The sequence below is a fragment of the Lepidochelys olivacea genome, assembly GCF_965140295.1.
Source record: "Lepidochelys olivacea isolate rLepOli2 genome assembly, chromosome: 6".
Lineage (NCBI taxonomy): Eukaryota > Metazoa > Chordata > Testudines > Cheloniidae > Lepidochelys > Lepidochelys olivacea.
In genome coordinates, this window is record NC_140416.1 from 71,205,899 (window position 1) to 71,221,817 (window position 15,919).

General features: G+C 38.1%; 1 protein-coding gene across 1 annotated transcript in view; it reads right to left on the bottom strand.

The window, feature by feature from the left end:
• Positions 1–15,919, bottom strand: part of RYR3 (ryanodine receptor 3) — a gene marked incomplete at its 5' end in the record, with an annotated part of 579,989 nt that overhangs the window by 72,636 nt on the left and 491,434 nt on the right. Inside the window, 5 exons of the mRNA XM_084631721.1 lie at positions 484–540; positions 1,620–1,671; positions 2,677–2,783; positions 9,765–9,861; positions 15,652–15,764. Coding sequence (XP_084487847.1) covers positions 484–540; positions 1,620–1,671; positions 2,677–2,783; positions 9,765–9,861; positions 15,652–15,764 — 426 coding nt within the window. The remainder of the gene's footprint in view (positions 1–483; positions 541–1,619; positions 1,672–2,676; positions 2,784–9,764; positions 9,862–15,651; positions 15,765–15,919) is intronic.

The window sequence follows — 15,919 nt, forward strand, 5'->3', positions numbered from 1 at the left end:
ACAGACTAACACGGCTGTTACTCTGAAACCTGTCTTTATAACCATTGAAACACAAATTGTCAAAATAGACAAAGTAAATATTCTAAAATCAAACTCTATTAAGTTCTCAAGCAGTAAATCTCTTATTATGAATGAAAATATTTTTTCATCAGTTTGTGCGTGTAACTTGATGTTTACTGATATTTACTGATAAAAATCTAACCTTTTCAAGCCTAAAAATAGGCAGGAGCAGATTCAGGCAAAGGTTTAAGGGTAATGGATTAGAAATTTGAGCTTGATGCAGACAGCTTGCCATCCTATTCTATAGCTTTTCTGCTTCCAGAAATTTGTGTTAATATATTGATCTGCTATTATATAAATAAAGTAGCAAAGCTCCTCCATATCCTCCACATGGCTATTGTCACTGCACACCTCCTGACAGGCTCCTGTTAAAATAATGTTCTGTGCTTTCACTCAGTGTGGAAAGGTAGTTTAAACTCTCACCTCAAATGTCTTCTCTTTTTCTTCATCCTCTTCTTCCTCTTCTTCACTTTGACAGCTCTTTTTACATTGGAACGAGAAATTGCAAATTTTTACTCAGTTCGAAACAAACAGTGGCTATTTCCATTACAATTTGTGCTGAGTGAGCAAAAAGCAATTAACAGAAACTTTCTAAAACTATTACAGGCATGAGCAGTAAATTAAGCATATTAAAACCTACTCTATGTAAATACTGCAACTTTACTTACTACTGACAATGCAGCTAGTAAAGAGATTTAGAGAGGGAAAAGCCATTAGTAGACAGAGCATTTAAAATATATATATTTATAACGTTTAACACTTGTGCTCCTGAATGCTAAGAAATTGATATTCCTCCAGGCTGAGAGTGCCTTAAAGTATTTGCCCACACATACAAAAATCCAACAAATAAAATGAAGCTACTATTCCAGGTTGTGTTTTTTTGGTCATAACTCAGTATATTTAACTATAGTATTTGCCTTTGATCTCATGTTTTTTTCTCAGATGAAGTTGTAATTACTTTTGACCTGTTATGAATATTGATTTTTATTGATTTGTGTCTGTCATGCTGTAAGTACTGATTGACAAACATGAAATACCATCCAGGGATTAAAGCATGCTGATTTTCTATGACCTATTTTATAATAATAAAGATACTGTTAAGGAGCAAATATTAAGTCCTGCTTCTGTCCATATTCTAGGTAAATTCACACTGAAGTCAATAGTAGTTTTCCCTGAATAGGGTCTCTCAAAAATTTTATTTTAATGCATTAAATCATTTTCTGTTTAAGACAGTGTAGCAGAAGTGGCAAAATTATAATTTTTTGTAGTACAAAAAGTCCCTTGTTTGGGCCCTAAGAATGGACTAAATTCTGCCATCAGTTACACCTGTCCTAATCCAATGAATTAAATTCAACCCTGTGGGAGTGTGTAACTCAGGGAAGAACTTGATTCAATGTTTCCATATAAATATGGCTAGAGTACAAACCAGGAACCACTAATATCAAGTAGTTTACAAAAGAGACAAAAGGATAAAAGGAGAAAGCATGCAGAAAATACACGCAAATAAATTAGAGGTGCATGTGTGGGATTGGGAATAGGGCTTGAAATTAAATATTTACCTTGGCCATCATGGCTGAATAGGCAGTGTACAAAGGATCATCATCTAGTTTGCTGTAAGGAGAAAAAATATAATTCAAAATGCTTATTATGTGGGTTTGACATCTGAGGTTCTTATAATGCTGCCAGAATGCAGGTTTCATTTTCATTAAGGGGAAGGTATACACTTCATTATCTGCAAGCCATATTGTAGTCATATCTCCTAATCTCTCAGTCCATGTGAAATTCTTTGTTAAAACATATTTATTCATATGTATGTGCAGGAGAGTAAGATCGTTATGTATATTACTGCTGATTAACAGGCAGGGCTGACATGTCTGGAAAAGCGGGCTGGAGATAACAGTTATAGCTGTTCCCGTTATCTAATGATTATCTGTGATAAGATTATAGATAGATTATGTATTCAAAAAACATAGGGAAGAATCTGCAAAACAGTGGAGGGATGCTTTGCTTGTCTGTAATTTGTTCTTCTACTAGTAGTCTAATTGCAAATAAGGCAGAAACTGGCATTAACAGGAAATCACACTCTCCCACCAGTGGTATTTTGAACCATTTCCCACATATTGCATGAAGTGTGATGAAAACCTGCTAATAATATGAACATTTGTATATTAGTACCAAACAGCAATGGGATCATCCTGGCAGCAGGCAATAATTATTAGTTTGGGCTCATATGTCTTTGAGAAATTAAGCTTTGCAATGTCTGTGTTACATATTCACTACCGTTTATATATGCCTCTTCCCCTTTGACCAAAAAAAAGTGTTAAAATTTGTAGTAATATAAAGTTTATATAGAGGTTAAACATGAAAAATAAATACATAAGGGCAAGTAGAAAGCAGAAAAGAAGAGGCAGAACACTGCTCATCCTCTACAATACTGAATTGCATTGGTACTAAATCACTTTTGTAATGAAAAGGTCTATTACTGATTCAGTAATGTATGATTTTACTTCTGTTGTGACAATAAATTTACTTTTACAGGGTAATTCTATAATTAGTTAATTGAAAATTGGACTGTGTAGATTGGTCCTGTGTAATTTTGAATGTGGTTCTATTTACCTTCTCTCAGTGAGAGCATTGCGACTGAAATGGAGGATTATCTGATGAAGTGGATCAGGGCGTTTTTCAGTCTCTTCCACCTCCTCCTCATCCTTTTTTGGAGGTGTCTGTACAAAGATTTACATTTAAGTATTTTATAAATAAAGCATCGCAAACAACAAATTAATACAGAGAAAATTGAACTCAGTCAAAATCATCATAATTTTATTTTGTTTAATTTAAATTCTTTTGCCAATATTCATGATATTCAGCAGTTTACAACATCAGAAACATGTTATTTTGTATGACTATTAAGCATTTACAATACCTAATTCTGTTACTCTTATTTGATAGTAAAGTTAAAGTTTCTCATTTGCAATGTATTGACTTAGACAGCTACAAACCTTATTCAGCAGAAATTAATATGTAGGCTTCTGTGCCACCAAAGATGAATGAAAGGCCCAGCTGAGTTATTCAGCAGGAAAATCAGCTAGGAAATGGAACCATTTTTACTAATATACACAGATGCCTCCTGTAGATAACTGTCAAGGGAGTGAAGACTTTACTGTGATATTTTTATATATCACTAATCTTGAGTCATAAGATCAGTGAGACATCTGTTAACCTTACATGTGGTTCTCAAACTTTTGCATTGGTGACCCTCTTTCAAATAACAAGCCTCTAAGTGTGACCCCCCCTTATAAATTAAAAACACTTTTTTATATATTTAACACCATTATAAATGCTGGATGCAAAGCAGGGTTTGGGGTGGAGGCTGACAGCTCAGAACCCCCCATGTAATAACCTCGTGACCCCTGAGGGGTCCCGACCCCCAGTTTGAGAACCCCTGATATAGACTGTTTGGATATTCCTGAGTAGGACTTATAGAATGTCACCCACCCTGTCCCACTGGGTGAGAAACTTTATCAGGCCTGTAGTGTGGTAGACAGTCCCGAAGGATGGGTGGGAATGGCAAGTGTGGATGAAGCCTTTCTTTTACTGCAGCATGTAGCTTCATATATAGCGCCTGTACTTTACCTGCCACCATAAATGTTGACACAGGCTAGGAGGTATGCAGATGTACTTAACAAGCTGTGCAATAATGAGAGAAAGGTTCCTGAGAAGACCCATCAAATGTATTGCTTATTTTCACAAATTTTTTTCTCCACATGTAAGTTAGCGATGCATACTTGTGCCACACAGCCCTCTTTATTTACCTGCACACATTACATGCTTAATGTTAATGTTGTGCCAGATTTACTACAAATAAGCAATGAACACTCTGAACTTGATCAAATCAAAACTATTTTTCTCTTGAAGAATCAAACTCACTCTCCGTAAGGAGGGCTATAACCATCTCAAATATCTTCTCTCCACCCTAAGCCAATTTATCATTAAGCTAGACAGAAATCTCAGGAGCTTTTTTGTTGTTTCTCCCCCAGATAAAGATATTTGGTTTCTATCTTTCCTCTGACTCAAAAGCTGGCTGAACCACTTTAGCTCAAAGTTTTAATAAAATTCATCTTTAAGCAGAGATCAAGCATATGAAACATCAGCCCAAAAGGTGACAGTTTTTAGAAAGTTATGAGCAACTGAAAATGAAGTCTTAGCGTGAAAACAGATACTCATCCTTAACTGTAGGTGTCTGCCTATTTTAAGGTTTCCATCATTGTAATATATGAGCATCCTCCAAGTAAAAACAATAGCAATTGTGAAGTCTAATAGAATCCATAGAGTTTCTGGCAATTTTTGAGGTAAAAAACTCTCAGTGGGATAGTTGTTTTTTTTGTTTTGTTTTGTTTTTTGAGTGGGTGTCTTTTGGGATTGATAGCAGTTTAGAGTATAAGGAGATGTCAGTACTGTGAATGACATTCCAATGGTGGAAAATCTTTTCCAGAGAGGAATGTTTTGTAGTGTTTGCAAGTTCAACAGAGTGGACCTGTTGATCCTGCCACTGCTGTGACATGGAAATATTCACTTCTTACAGGTAGCAATTTGCTCCCATGTAATTAATTAAAATGGTGATAGGTTTGTAAACAGTATGATCTTTTTAGTAATTTTTGTTTACTTACAACTGAAAATTTACTATGAAGTAGAAAACATATGAAAGAAAAGGTACAATACTGAGGTTGCCTTACTTTTCTCAAGCAAATCTGTGAGAATGAAAAGCCATGGCAGCAAGTGAGTTAATGGGAAGGAAAGAAACTAGTACAACACAATGAAAACCAAAGACAGGGGAATTGTACTGTCATGACATGGGTCGAATCTTGAATGGGAATCCCTGTCTAGTCAAAAGGGCTCCTGCCACTATTTTAAAAAAGTGAACAAAGAATCTGACTATGGTTTTCATAGGTGTTGGGATTACCTCCAAGGTCTCTTTCTACTCAGCTTTCCAAGAACTCAGTTTGACTCTAGATTTTGTCACTCAGTTATTTTTAATTGGCACACAGCAAAGGTACATTCTTGATTAGACTCAAGAGTAGGAGCAGAACTGCAACTAGACATTTTAGCACCTGAAGCGAGCAAACACCCCAGTTGTCGGCAGGCAGGATCAAACTGGGGAGCTCTGGAGCTTAGTTTATGAGCCTCTACCACATGAGCTAAAAGTCAACTGGCTGTTAGCTAAGGCTGTAGAGCAGACTCATTTAACTCTCTCTAAGTGATCTCGGTGCCACTAGAAGGGACAGAACAGCACGCCCAGAAGGTGTGTGGGTTACACTCGCACCCCTGTCAGGGTTTTTTTTTGGCATTTCTCCAACCCTTTTTTCCACCACAGAAGTTTTGTGCCCTGGTGGCTGCCCCGCTCACACCGCACTGGTTACAGCCTGCACAGGAGGTGGGTAAAGAGCATAATACACGTCCAAATTTACACAGAAAACCTCTTTCTTTATATGCATTGCATCAAACACTTTGGGTTTGGCTTGGTTACTTTGTAGGAACCAATCCCTGTACAGCATGCTCTTATATTTACCTCCTCTTACATTTCAGGCTTATCTAGTCCATTGTAAACGGCAGGGCTGGCTCTAGGTTTTTTGCCACCAACCCCCTGCCCGTTTTTTTGCGCCCGCCTGCCCCCAGCCCAACTCCGTCCCTTCCCTGCCCCATTCCAACTGCTTCCCCAAATCCCCGGCCCCACCTCCCCCCCGGGCACGCCGCATTTCCCCTCCTACCTCTCCCTCCCAGGCTTGCCGCATCTGGGAGGGAGGGGGAGAAGCGGAGCAGCGGAGGTGCACTTGGGGAAGGAGGCAGCGGTGGACTGGAGGTGAGCTGGGACAGGGAGCAGTTCCTCTGCCCACCCCCTGGGTTACTTCCTGCGGCCCTCCCTGCGCCCACTCCCCCCCCCCAACTCACCTCCGCTCTGCCTGCTCCCCTGAGCGCACCGCTGCTCCGCTTCTCCCCACTCCCTCCCAGGCTTGCCACGTGAAACAGCTGTGGAAAAGTGGCGCCCCAAGTATGTGCTTGCTTTGCTGGTGCCTAGAGCTGGCCCTGGTAAATGGTTCCCTGGGTGTTTCCCCCTTATCTTAGCTAATACAAACATTCTGTCTCTGTGAAATGTGAAAAAACACCCCCAAGTGACATAAGTTTTGCTGGCATAAATGCTCGTGCGCCACAGTGCTATGTCAGCGGGAGACGCTCTCCTGCTGACCTATCTACGGCAGCTTTCTGAGCTGGTTTTCCTTATGTCGACGGGAGAGCTGTAAGCTTGTAAGTGTAGACATGGCCTTAGTACACTTTGCCTACAAAGCTGCACTCACTAAATACAGTCCTTGAAGGACAGCTGCTTTTAACCTATTTGCATAAACCCAAAGTAACAAACAACGTTTTCTTTCTGACCTTTTAGGGATTTTTTCCATTTAGTTTGTTTTCTGCTCTACAACTTTGATTTGCTCTTTATACTTTTGCATTCTTTCCTCAGTGTGGCATATTTCATCAGTAAAGTTTTAGCCACCAGAAATAATCCTTGTGAAATTGCTGCCTTGATTTGGTTCCCCCCCAACTCCCTTCAGATAACAAAAGTAGATATTGTTTTTTTCCAGGACTGCAATTGGGTCCTATTTTTTCAAAATTGCAATGACACTGAACAGACCTGTGGTATGCTTAGCCATTTATTTATTTATTGCATTTAACCGACTTCTGCTTTTCTCTGCTAAGCATTCTTTTTTCTTTTTCATAGAATCATAGAATATTAGGGTTGGAAGAGACCTCAGGAGGTCATCTAGTCCAATCCCCTGCTGAAAGCAGGACGAACACCAACTAAATCATCCCAGCCAAGGCTTTGTCAAGCCAAGCTGTCATAAATATAAAGGGAATCGTAAACCCCTTTGAAATCCCTCCTGGCCAGGGGAAAGCTCCTCTCACCTGTAAAGGGTTAAGAAGCTAAAGGTAACCTCGCTGGCACCTGACCAAAATGACCAATGAGGAGACAAGATACTTTCAAAAGCTGGGAGGAGGGAAAGAAACAAAGGGTCTGTGTGTCTGTCTATATGCTGGTCTTTACCGGGGATAGACCAGGAATGGAGTCTTAGAACTTTTAGTAAGTAAGCTAGCTAGGTATGTGTTAGATTATGATTTCTTTAAATGGCTGAGAAAAGAATTGTGCTGAATAGAATAACTATTTCTGTCTGTGTATCTTTTTTGTAACTTAAAGTTTTGCCTAGAGGGGTTCTCTATGTTTTTGAATCTAATTACCCTGTAAGATATCTACCATCCTGATTTTACAGGGGGGATTTCTTCATTTCTATTTACTTCTATTTTTATTAAAAGTCTTCTTGTAAGAAACTGAATGCTTTTTCATTGTTCTTAGATCCAAGGGTTTGGGTCTGTGGTCACCTATGCAAATTGGTGAGGCTTTTTATCCAACATTTCCCAGGAAAGGAGGGGTGCAAGTGTTGGGAGGATTGTTCATTGTTCTTAAGATCCAAGGGTCTGGGTCTGTAGTCACCTAGGCAAATTGGTGAGGCTTTTTACCAAACCTTGTCCAGGAAGTGGGGTGCAAGGTTTTGGGAAGTATTTTGGGGGGAAGGACGCGTCCAAACAGCTCTTCCCCAGTAACCAGTATTAGTTTAGTGGTGGTAGCGGCCAGTCCAAGGACAACGGGTGGAATATTTTGTACCTTGGGGAAGTTTTGACCTAAGCTGGTAAAGATAAGCTTAGGAGGTTTTTCATGCAGGTCCCCACATCTGTACCCTAGAGTTCAGAGTGGGGGAGGAACCTTGACACAAGCCTTAAAAATCTCTAAGGATGGAGATTCCACCACCTCCCTAGGAACCCATTTCAGTGCTTAACCATGCTCCTAGTGAAACAGTGTTTCCTAATATCCAACCTAGACCCCCACACTGCAACTTGAGACCATTGCTTCTTGTTGTGTCATCTACCACCACTGAGAACAGCTTAGCTCTATCCTCTTTGGAACCCCCCTTCGGGTAGCTGAAGGCTGCTATCAAATGCCCCTCATTCTTCTCTTCTGCAGACTAAATAAGCCCAGTTCCCTCAGCCTCTCCTCATAAGTAATGTGTCCCAGCCCCCTAAATATTTTCATTGCCCTCCACTGGACTCTCTCCAATTTGTCCCTTCTGTAGTGGGGGGACTAAAACTGGACATATTCCAGGTGTGGCCTCACCAGTGCTGAATAGAGGGGAATAATTACTTCCCTTGATCTGCTGGCAATGCTCCTACTAATACAGCCCAATATGCCATTGGCTTTCTTGACAACAAGGGCACACTGCTGCCTCATATCCAGCTTCTTGTCCACTGTAATCCCCAGGTCCTTTTCTGCAGCACTGCTGCTTAGCCAGTCAGCCCCCAGCCTGTAGCGGTACATAGGATTCTTCCTTCCTAAGTGCAGGACTCTGCACTTGTCCTTGTTGAACCTCATCAGATTTCTTTTGGCCCAATCCTCCAATTTGTCTAGGTCACTATGGACCCTATTGCTACCCTCCATCTTATCTACCTCTCTCCCCAGCTTACTGTCATCTGCGAACTTGCTGAGGGTGCAATTAATCCCATCTTTCAGATCATTAATAAAGATGTTGAACAAAACCAGGCCCAGGACGGACCCCTGGGGCACTCTGCTTGATACTGGCTGCCAACTAGATATCGAGCTGTTGATCACTACCCATTGAGCCCATTTAATACTACTCTCTGGAATTCCTTTTCCACTTGGTCCCAGTCTCCCCCTAATACTTCTCTGGTGAGTCCATTTCTAATTATTCATATCAAGCTAGGGCTACATAGGTAGGATAGTTACCTATGATTTTCCAAAAATTCAAATCCTTCCCCATATGCCAGTGCCTTTTAAAAAGTATAATGAGGCTTTTTCTGTGTATGTCAGTGTTAGCTCATGTTGAATTAAGACTTAAGCATATCCTCCTTGTGAGATACTGAAGTGGTATCTTCTTTTCCCATGGTCGTTAGACACCAAGGAGATAGCCATTTTAGAAATATTAGACAAATGCATAAAACCTGGAGTTAGGAATTCCGTGGAGGCGAAAGACAGAAATGGAGATCTTTTTGAATCAAGATTAGGGGCCAAGATGCAGAAGTTTGCTAATCCTCCACATCCACGATACATGAATGATGAATTTCTGCTGAATATGGCTATGCATATTTACATTTCATTCCAGAATACCAACAAGAAAATGGCAAAATTTAATTTGCGTTAAAGCTTAGAATGTTAAAATAAAGTATTATGTAACAACAAAAATTCAAAAAAGGGAAAGCATCAATCATGTTAAGTCTTCAAACAAATAATAATTAAAAACATAGGAACATAGGAATTGCCATACTGACAAAAACAGACCAATGGTCCATCTAGTCCAGTTCTATTTCTGAAAGTAATCAACACCATATACTTTGGTTGAGGGCATGAACCACCTTTAATATTCCTAAATGTGCAATACTATACCCTGGTGCAAATTTCTTCCTGATCAAAACAGGTGATCAGTTTATGCCCTGAAGCATGGGAATTGCTATTTTATAAATTTAAACATATAACTATGGTACACAAAAGTTAAATACATGTTATTTTATATATATATATATATATATATATATATATATATATATTGAAGTGAGCACTGATAACTAAGCCCAGTTATTCCAGTACTTACAGCCAAATCTTGAACTAGTTTCTCCTCAAATGAATATTCCTCTGTTTCTATCCAATAGTTCTGATAACCATGGAGGAAGAGGTTAATAGAACGGTGCCTGGGAGGGGGGGTGAAAGTGAGATCAAGAGGGGTAAACAGAACATAGTATAATAGCTTAGGTGGTTAATGATTAGTAAGGATATGTATTTTGTACAATTTTGATCCTCTGATTGGTCAGTGAAATAATATGCAAACTAATGCAAATATTCAGTGAAATAACATTTTTCTTCAGACTTTTGAGCGTACCTGAGGTACATTGAGGGAGCACACCAAATACCTCTTAATGCCACCACAGTTTCCTGCATATGGTTCTGTTTTCATTGGTATTATTGTGATAGACCCACACTAGGACTGGGATGCCATTGTTTTAGGTGCTATACAAACACATGGAAGACATAGTCCCTACCCCAAAGAGGTTTCAAATGCATACCAGAAAATAAATAATATGTACAATCTGACCAGCAAACATTGCTGTAGGAACCTTAACTTTGCAAAAAATAAACTTTAAGTACACAATAATTATGGTTGCTTTAAGTTCTTTAATTTCCTTGGGTGTTTTTGAGAAAAGGAGGGAGAAAAAAATTATCCATGCTTAAAAATGTTAGCATTTAGATGTACTGTGTTGGGCTCTGCATTTCTTACCTCAGTGGGGTAGGAAGGGGTGAGTTTTACATCTTATTTTGCTATTGTCTGACTTGAGACAATTTTTTGTAAGGCTGGGTTAAAGAAGTCTCTTTACCATACTTCACATTATGACAGTTGTATCTTGGCATCTGATATAGGTGATTTCCAAATCAAAGTTTAGCTTGTTTATTTCAACGTATTACAAAATGCAGCATAGACTGCGATCAGAGCCCAATCTGTATTTTATTCAAATCCACATATTTTTTCTTATTCCTCAAATTAAGATAGAAGACTAGAGGAAGTAATTCTTGTGCCTAATCAAGTAGGAAGTCTAGGTGGGGAGAACATACATGGTAATGTCACAGAAAAGAATGGGGTAAAAAAAACCAACTAACTAAGTGCCTGCTGGGCATGCACAGAAGTGATTTTTCAATCAGTTATTTTTAAATCATTTTTTATTCAACCAAATATTTTCAAATTAGATTGTGGACACACACCATAAAGAACACTTTTTACAGACCAAGTTTCAAATTTATCTCTTCCTGAATTATGTTCATGGAAAAAAAGTGTGACAATACTTCCTTTTAAAGTGGGAAAGATGCATTTTTAAACCTTGCATAACTTAGTACACTTGAATGGATTTTTGTCAAACTTTACAAAAAAGTCACTTTTCAGTTGAGAATATGCAAAATATTAGTCCAAAAAGAGGAGGGCTTTTTTTTTTTTGTTGTTTCCCCCTGCAGAAAGTTACTATATGAACAAGTAGAAATAGAGTCTAAATGAAATAGTACTATAAGCTTTACTATAATGTTCACAACCGAATGACTGCTATAATTCTGGTGTCTCGTACAGTTGACTAGACAAAGGAAATTTAATTTTAATTGAAAAGCAACACTAAGTGCAGCTATTAAATCATCTGAATGGTAGATATGTATGGAATTAACCTAGGTAAAGATTTAGGTTCAGCAAACACTTGTGAATGTGTTTAACTTTATGCCTGTGAGCAATCCCATTAAAGTATTTATATATATTAAGTAATGTGAAAGCGTTGCAGGATTGGGGTCTTAATATAGCCATAGAAATAAGCATAGATTTTTATACATTGAAGGGACACAATATGTGGTCAGAAATTGATGAATAATTCTTATTAAAATTGGGGGAATTGGCACGTTGGTCCACGAAGACAGCAAAATTCATCCAGCAACATTTAAGTAACTACCACATCAGGTATTCTGCAGCATAAAACTTCTTGACATTCACCAGTGCCTTTTTCCACAAACATAAGTCTCTTCTCAGCTTATGTTCTTTCAGCTCCAAATTAAATAAATAATGATGTGTTATCTAAGACATTTGGTTTAAAAATCCACTGGAAAAATACTGAAAAGTGCCTTTCACAAGAACCTAGTGTCCGATCCTACAAGCACATAGCACTGGACACAGTAATTACTATACTAAAGTCCCACTGATTTCTCTGGGACAACTCACAGAGTAAATACTAGTCTTGGAAGTAAGCTTCTGTTGGATATGGCCTTTACATTGCATGTTCCCTGTTCTATTTAAGATGGAGTTTTTGTTTTTAGAGGTACTCCATGTATCCTGTAAAGCAGCGGTTATTTAATTCATGGAGTTTTTTGTTTGTTTTTCTTTTTATCATAGGTATAGTGCACTAAATGCACTGATGCTAAAAATCAAATAAATACGGTATACATAAGTTAAGACCAGAGGGCATATCTGATTTATACACACACATAAAATGCTCATTGTTGGGGAATGTAGTATACAAATTATGCACTTCCTATTTCTTTTTGCAATAATGAAATGATTATTTGGATAACCTCCTGTGAGTTATTGCCAGCATTGGTACCATTTAATCATTAAACCTCAAAGACTGACCAATCAGAATCCCTTATAAAAATTGTACAAATTCATGTTTTATGACAACGTCATATCATGGCTGGGAAAGGAATAAGTGCACGCATAAAGAAGAGGCTCTCCACAGGTTACATTACCGTTAACATGAGTATAAGCCTGTCATACTGAGTTTTTTCATGTACTTTTTCCAGCCAAACACGTTGAAAGGTGCTCAGGAAGAAAGTGCTAATTTTGTGTCTGAAGAAAAGCATATAGGTTTTCATTTAAGAACTAACAATAAATTGTTAAATTCAGTAAAGTAGTCTGCATTTGCAAGTTATGTTTGAATAACTGCCATGTACATTCTATTCTGCTGTATCTCTATGCATGTGTATATAAAAATAAAATAAAAAATGTAAATAAAGTGCATTTCCTTAAACCATCAACTCTAAATATTTAAATATATTCATATGTCACACAAAATATACTTATTACTTAAAAGGCACTTTTCATCTTCGGAGCACTGCACAAACTGTAGCTAATTACCAAACAAAGAGCACAGAGGATTAGTATTTATGAGTTTTGAAAATGTTCACTTTTTGAGAAACAAAAATATTTAAAAAAATACAATTACTATTTACTTTGTATCTCAAACCACTTCTCAGAACAGGAACAGGAAGCACCTAGAAATCTTATGGGGAAAATTAAATAATCTCTTTATGATTTCTAGATGTACTATTTTAACAAGTAGCTGCACATCAGTAGATGTTTTAAGTTCTGAAACAACATACTGATAATCTTAAATTAGGACAAATGTTCCATTGAAGAAAATCAGGTACAAATGTGAGATTAACATGAAAGCATATGAACCACTATCTAGACTTCCAGAGGCAGATCAGAAGAAAGGGTCATAATACTCTAGAATCTTTAGTATTTTCTAGGATGCTGGAAAGGCTGCTGCTTTTAACAGCTTTCTGGCTTTATGTGTCTAAAACTAATGTCTTACTATCAAATTTCGAATTTACTCTCATCCCAATATAATACAGAAACTAAACTGGGGAAAAACATACTCAGTTATGAAGAGCTGCATGCGAAATTGTGGTTCAAAAGGACTTAGTTGCACAGCACTTGTTATTACTAATCATATGCGACTTGACAAACTCCCTAGAGTTCAGAAATGTCTTAAAGCCACAATCAATTTAAATGATAGATAGATAATTATTTATGTATTTATTATCATGACATGACATCTTTATGTCACTGCCATAATGCTGTGAATTTTCTAGAACCTCTGTATGCTTTATTCTGCACACAGCAATTGGGAAATACACCTACAGGCCCCGCCATTTTTTTTTCTAGGACCTTGCCATTTTGGGGTGGATGTCAAAATTCTGACTCACCAAAGCACAGTTTTATCAAAGGTCATCCCTAGAAATGGCAAGTAGTAGGTACTTGGCCAGATTCACCACTCAGAACTAGTGAAAATCAGGAGTAACTTAATCATAAAAATGATGCAAGTCTGAAATGAATCAGGCCCAATATTTCTGGTACAGAGAATACATTCAGTAAGTTATAGATAATAGACAATAAAATGCAGAGGTTCACTTCATCCCCATCTTCTGCACGGCCATTTACCAGTATCTCAAAAACTATGCAGGTGTGACTTTTTTTCAGAGAAAAATAATATATCCCATTCTTTTTTCACTTAGATGTTTCTTCTTTTAGAGGTTGTAAGCATATCCTGGGATAAATAAACTAATTAATTAGACCAGAATACGGTTGTCGAGATGTACCCATAAGTAGTACATCTTCTGAAATGTGATCTCCTTTTCCAAATCCTCAGAACTTTGGAAAGAATTAGCCACCACTCCAAAACTAGCTACTTTGTTTTTACATTATATTTAAGTCTCCCCTCTTCTCTTCCCTCTATGGACATGTTAGCTTTTTTCTAGCAAGAACTGTGTTCAAGAAAGATTATCTAGTAAGATGCTACCATGGTTGTCTGGGAAGTGTAGATAAGCTCTAAGAATACAGAACTCTGTCATTTGTAGCGATGGGATGTGTCCTCTTCACTGTACAATAAACCTTTTACTGGTCTTAATGTGGTAAACCTAACTTCCTTTCCCTATTATAAGTGCAATTACAAGGCTGTGAACACCAAACATGGAGATACATTTCAATAATGCATTTTTTAGAGGTAGATGAAATGCATTTTATTAACTATTCTGTGAACACTCTGTGAACAAAGCACATTGACTTTTAAAGATTTCTTTATTCTCTTAGGGAAGAAACAAACTTCATCCAGCACACACACTCACTGGCGAAATTGCATTTTATTAGCAGTGCAATGTTTCCCAACTTTGAGAGTAGGATCTCTTTGGAGGCCCTAAACTAGACTGGGTGGAAGGCACAGAACGAACGAAAGCCACTGTAGGAATGAAGAAAATTGCATGGTGGTGGATCTGTCCTTTCACCCCAACACAAATGTGATCTTGCAGGTGTGGGCAAAGCAGTGGATAGACCCTAGGAGGGCACACACATTCTGTCCCAGCCCCCGCAGTGCTCTGAATGCAGCTGGACACAGGAGTAGCTCACGTGTGCAGGGCCACAGACTCAACCAGCAGTCCATGAGCCAAAATTTCTCAGCTCTATCACCACAGCTCTCATATAGGCTTTAAAAATATACATGACCCACCCCCCACATAGCTGAAATAACCCAATGGCAAGCAGCATGAAGCCTTCATGTGGATGGAAATAGGGAGGGAAAGCCACAGAACAAGACAGATAAAAGTGAAAAATAACAACTAAAAAAATGGAAGAAATTAGAAGAAGATGAGAATTAATAAATAAAGGAGACCAAACAAAGTTGAAAAGGACAGAAGATAGAAAATAGACAGAAATAGATTAACAGATTGTGGCAACTGTAACAGGGCATGATGTGAGGGACATAAGAGTGGGCTGCACCAGGACTGGGAAAAGCTGAAATACGGTGTCTGTGAAGTAGTGTACTTCCTGTGGTGTTTTTTCCAGTAGGTTATTTGGCATAAAGCCCCTATTTGGTCACCACGAGGAATGAATGACATGGAAAAACCTATTATAGGTTTAATGGATATTAACAACCTCTCTCTAAAGTCCTTCTAAGCATGCCAAGGCACTAAGGGCTGATCTTTTCAAAAATAAGTTTACATTTCTTTTGGTTTTACTATTCTTATTAAAAATCAGAAAGTCACAGCATCTGCCAACTATAAAAGCTCTGCCAAAGCAACAAACTTTGCTAATGATTTCAAAGGCAGTGTGAGTGTTAAGAAATTCCTGGTCTTCCTCAAAACGCTTGCTCAACAATAATTATTCATGAATAATTTAAAGCACCTACCTTGGCAGATTGTACAACGGTGCCATCCTGAAACAAGCGACAACGGCCCTTTTGCGTTGTTTTGACAAGAGTTTGTGCCAAACAGCTTTTTTTGATCTTAATGGTTGCTCGACCTATGGGAAAACACTTCCATCAATATGTGCAGTACAAACACTTCAGATTCAGTTAAAATTCATTTGCATGACTAGCAAGTAAACTGATTAGTGGATATTACAAAAGCTTCCTTTCTTCTTAGAAATATTGCTTTTCTAATAAAAATCACTTTTTT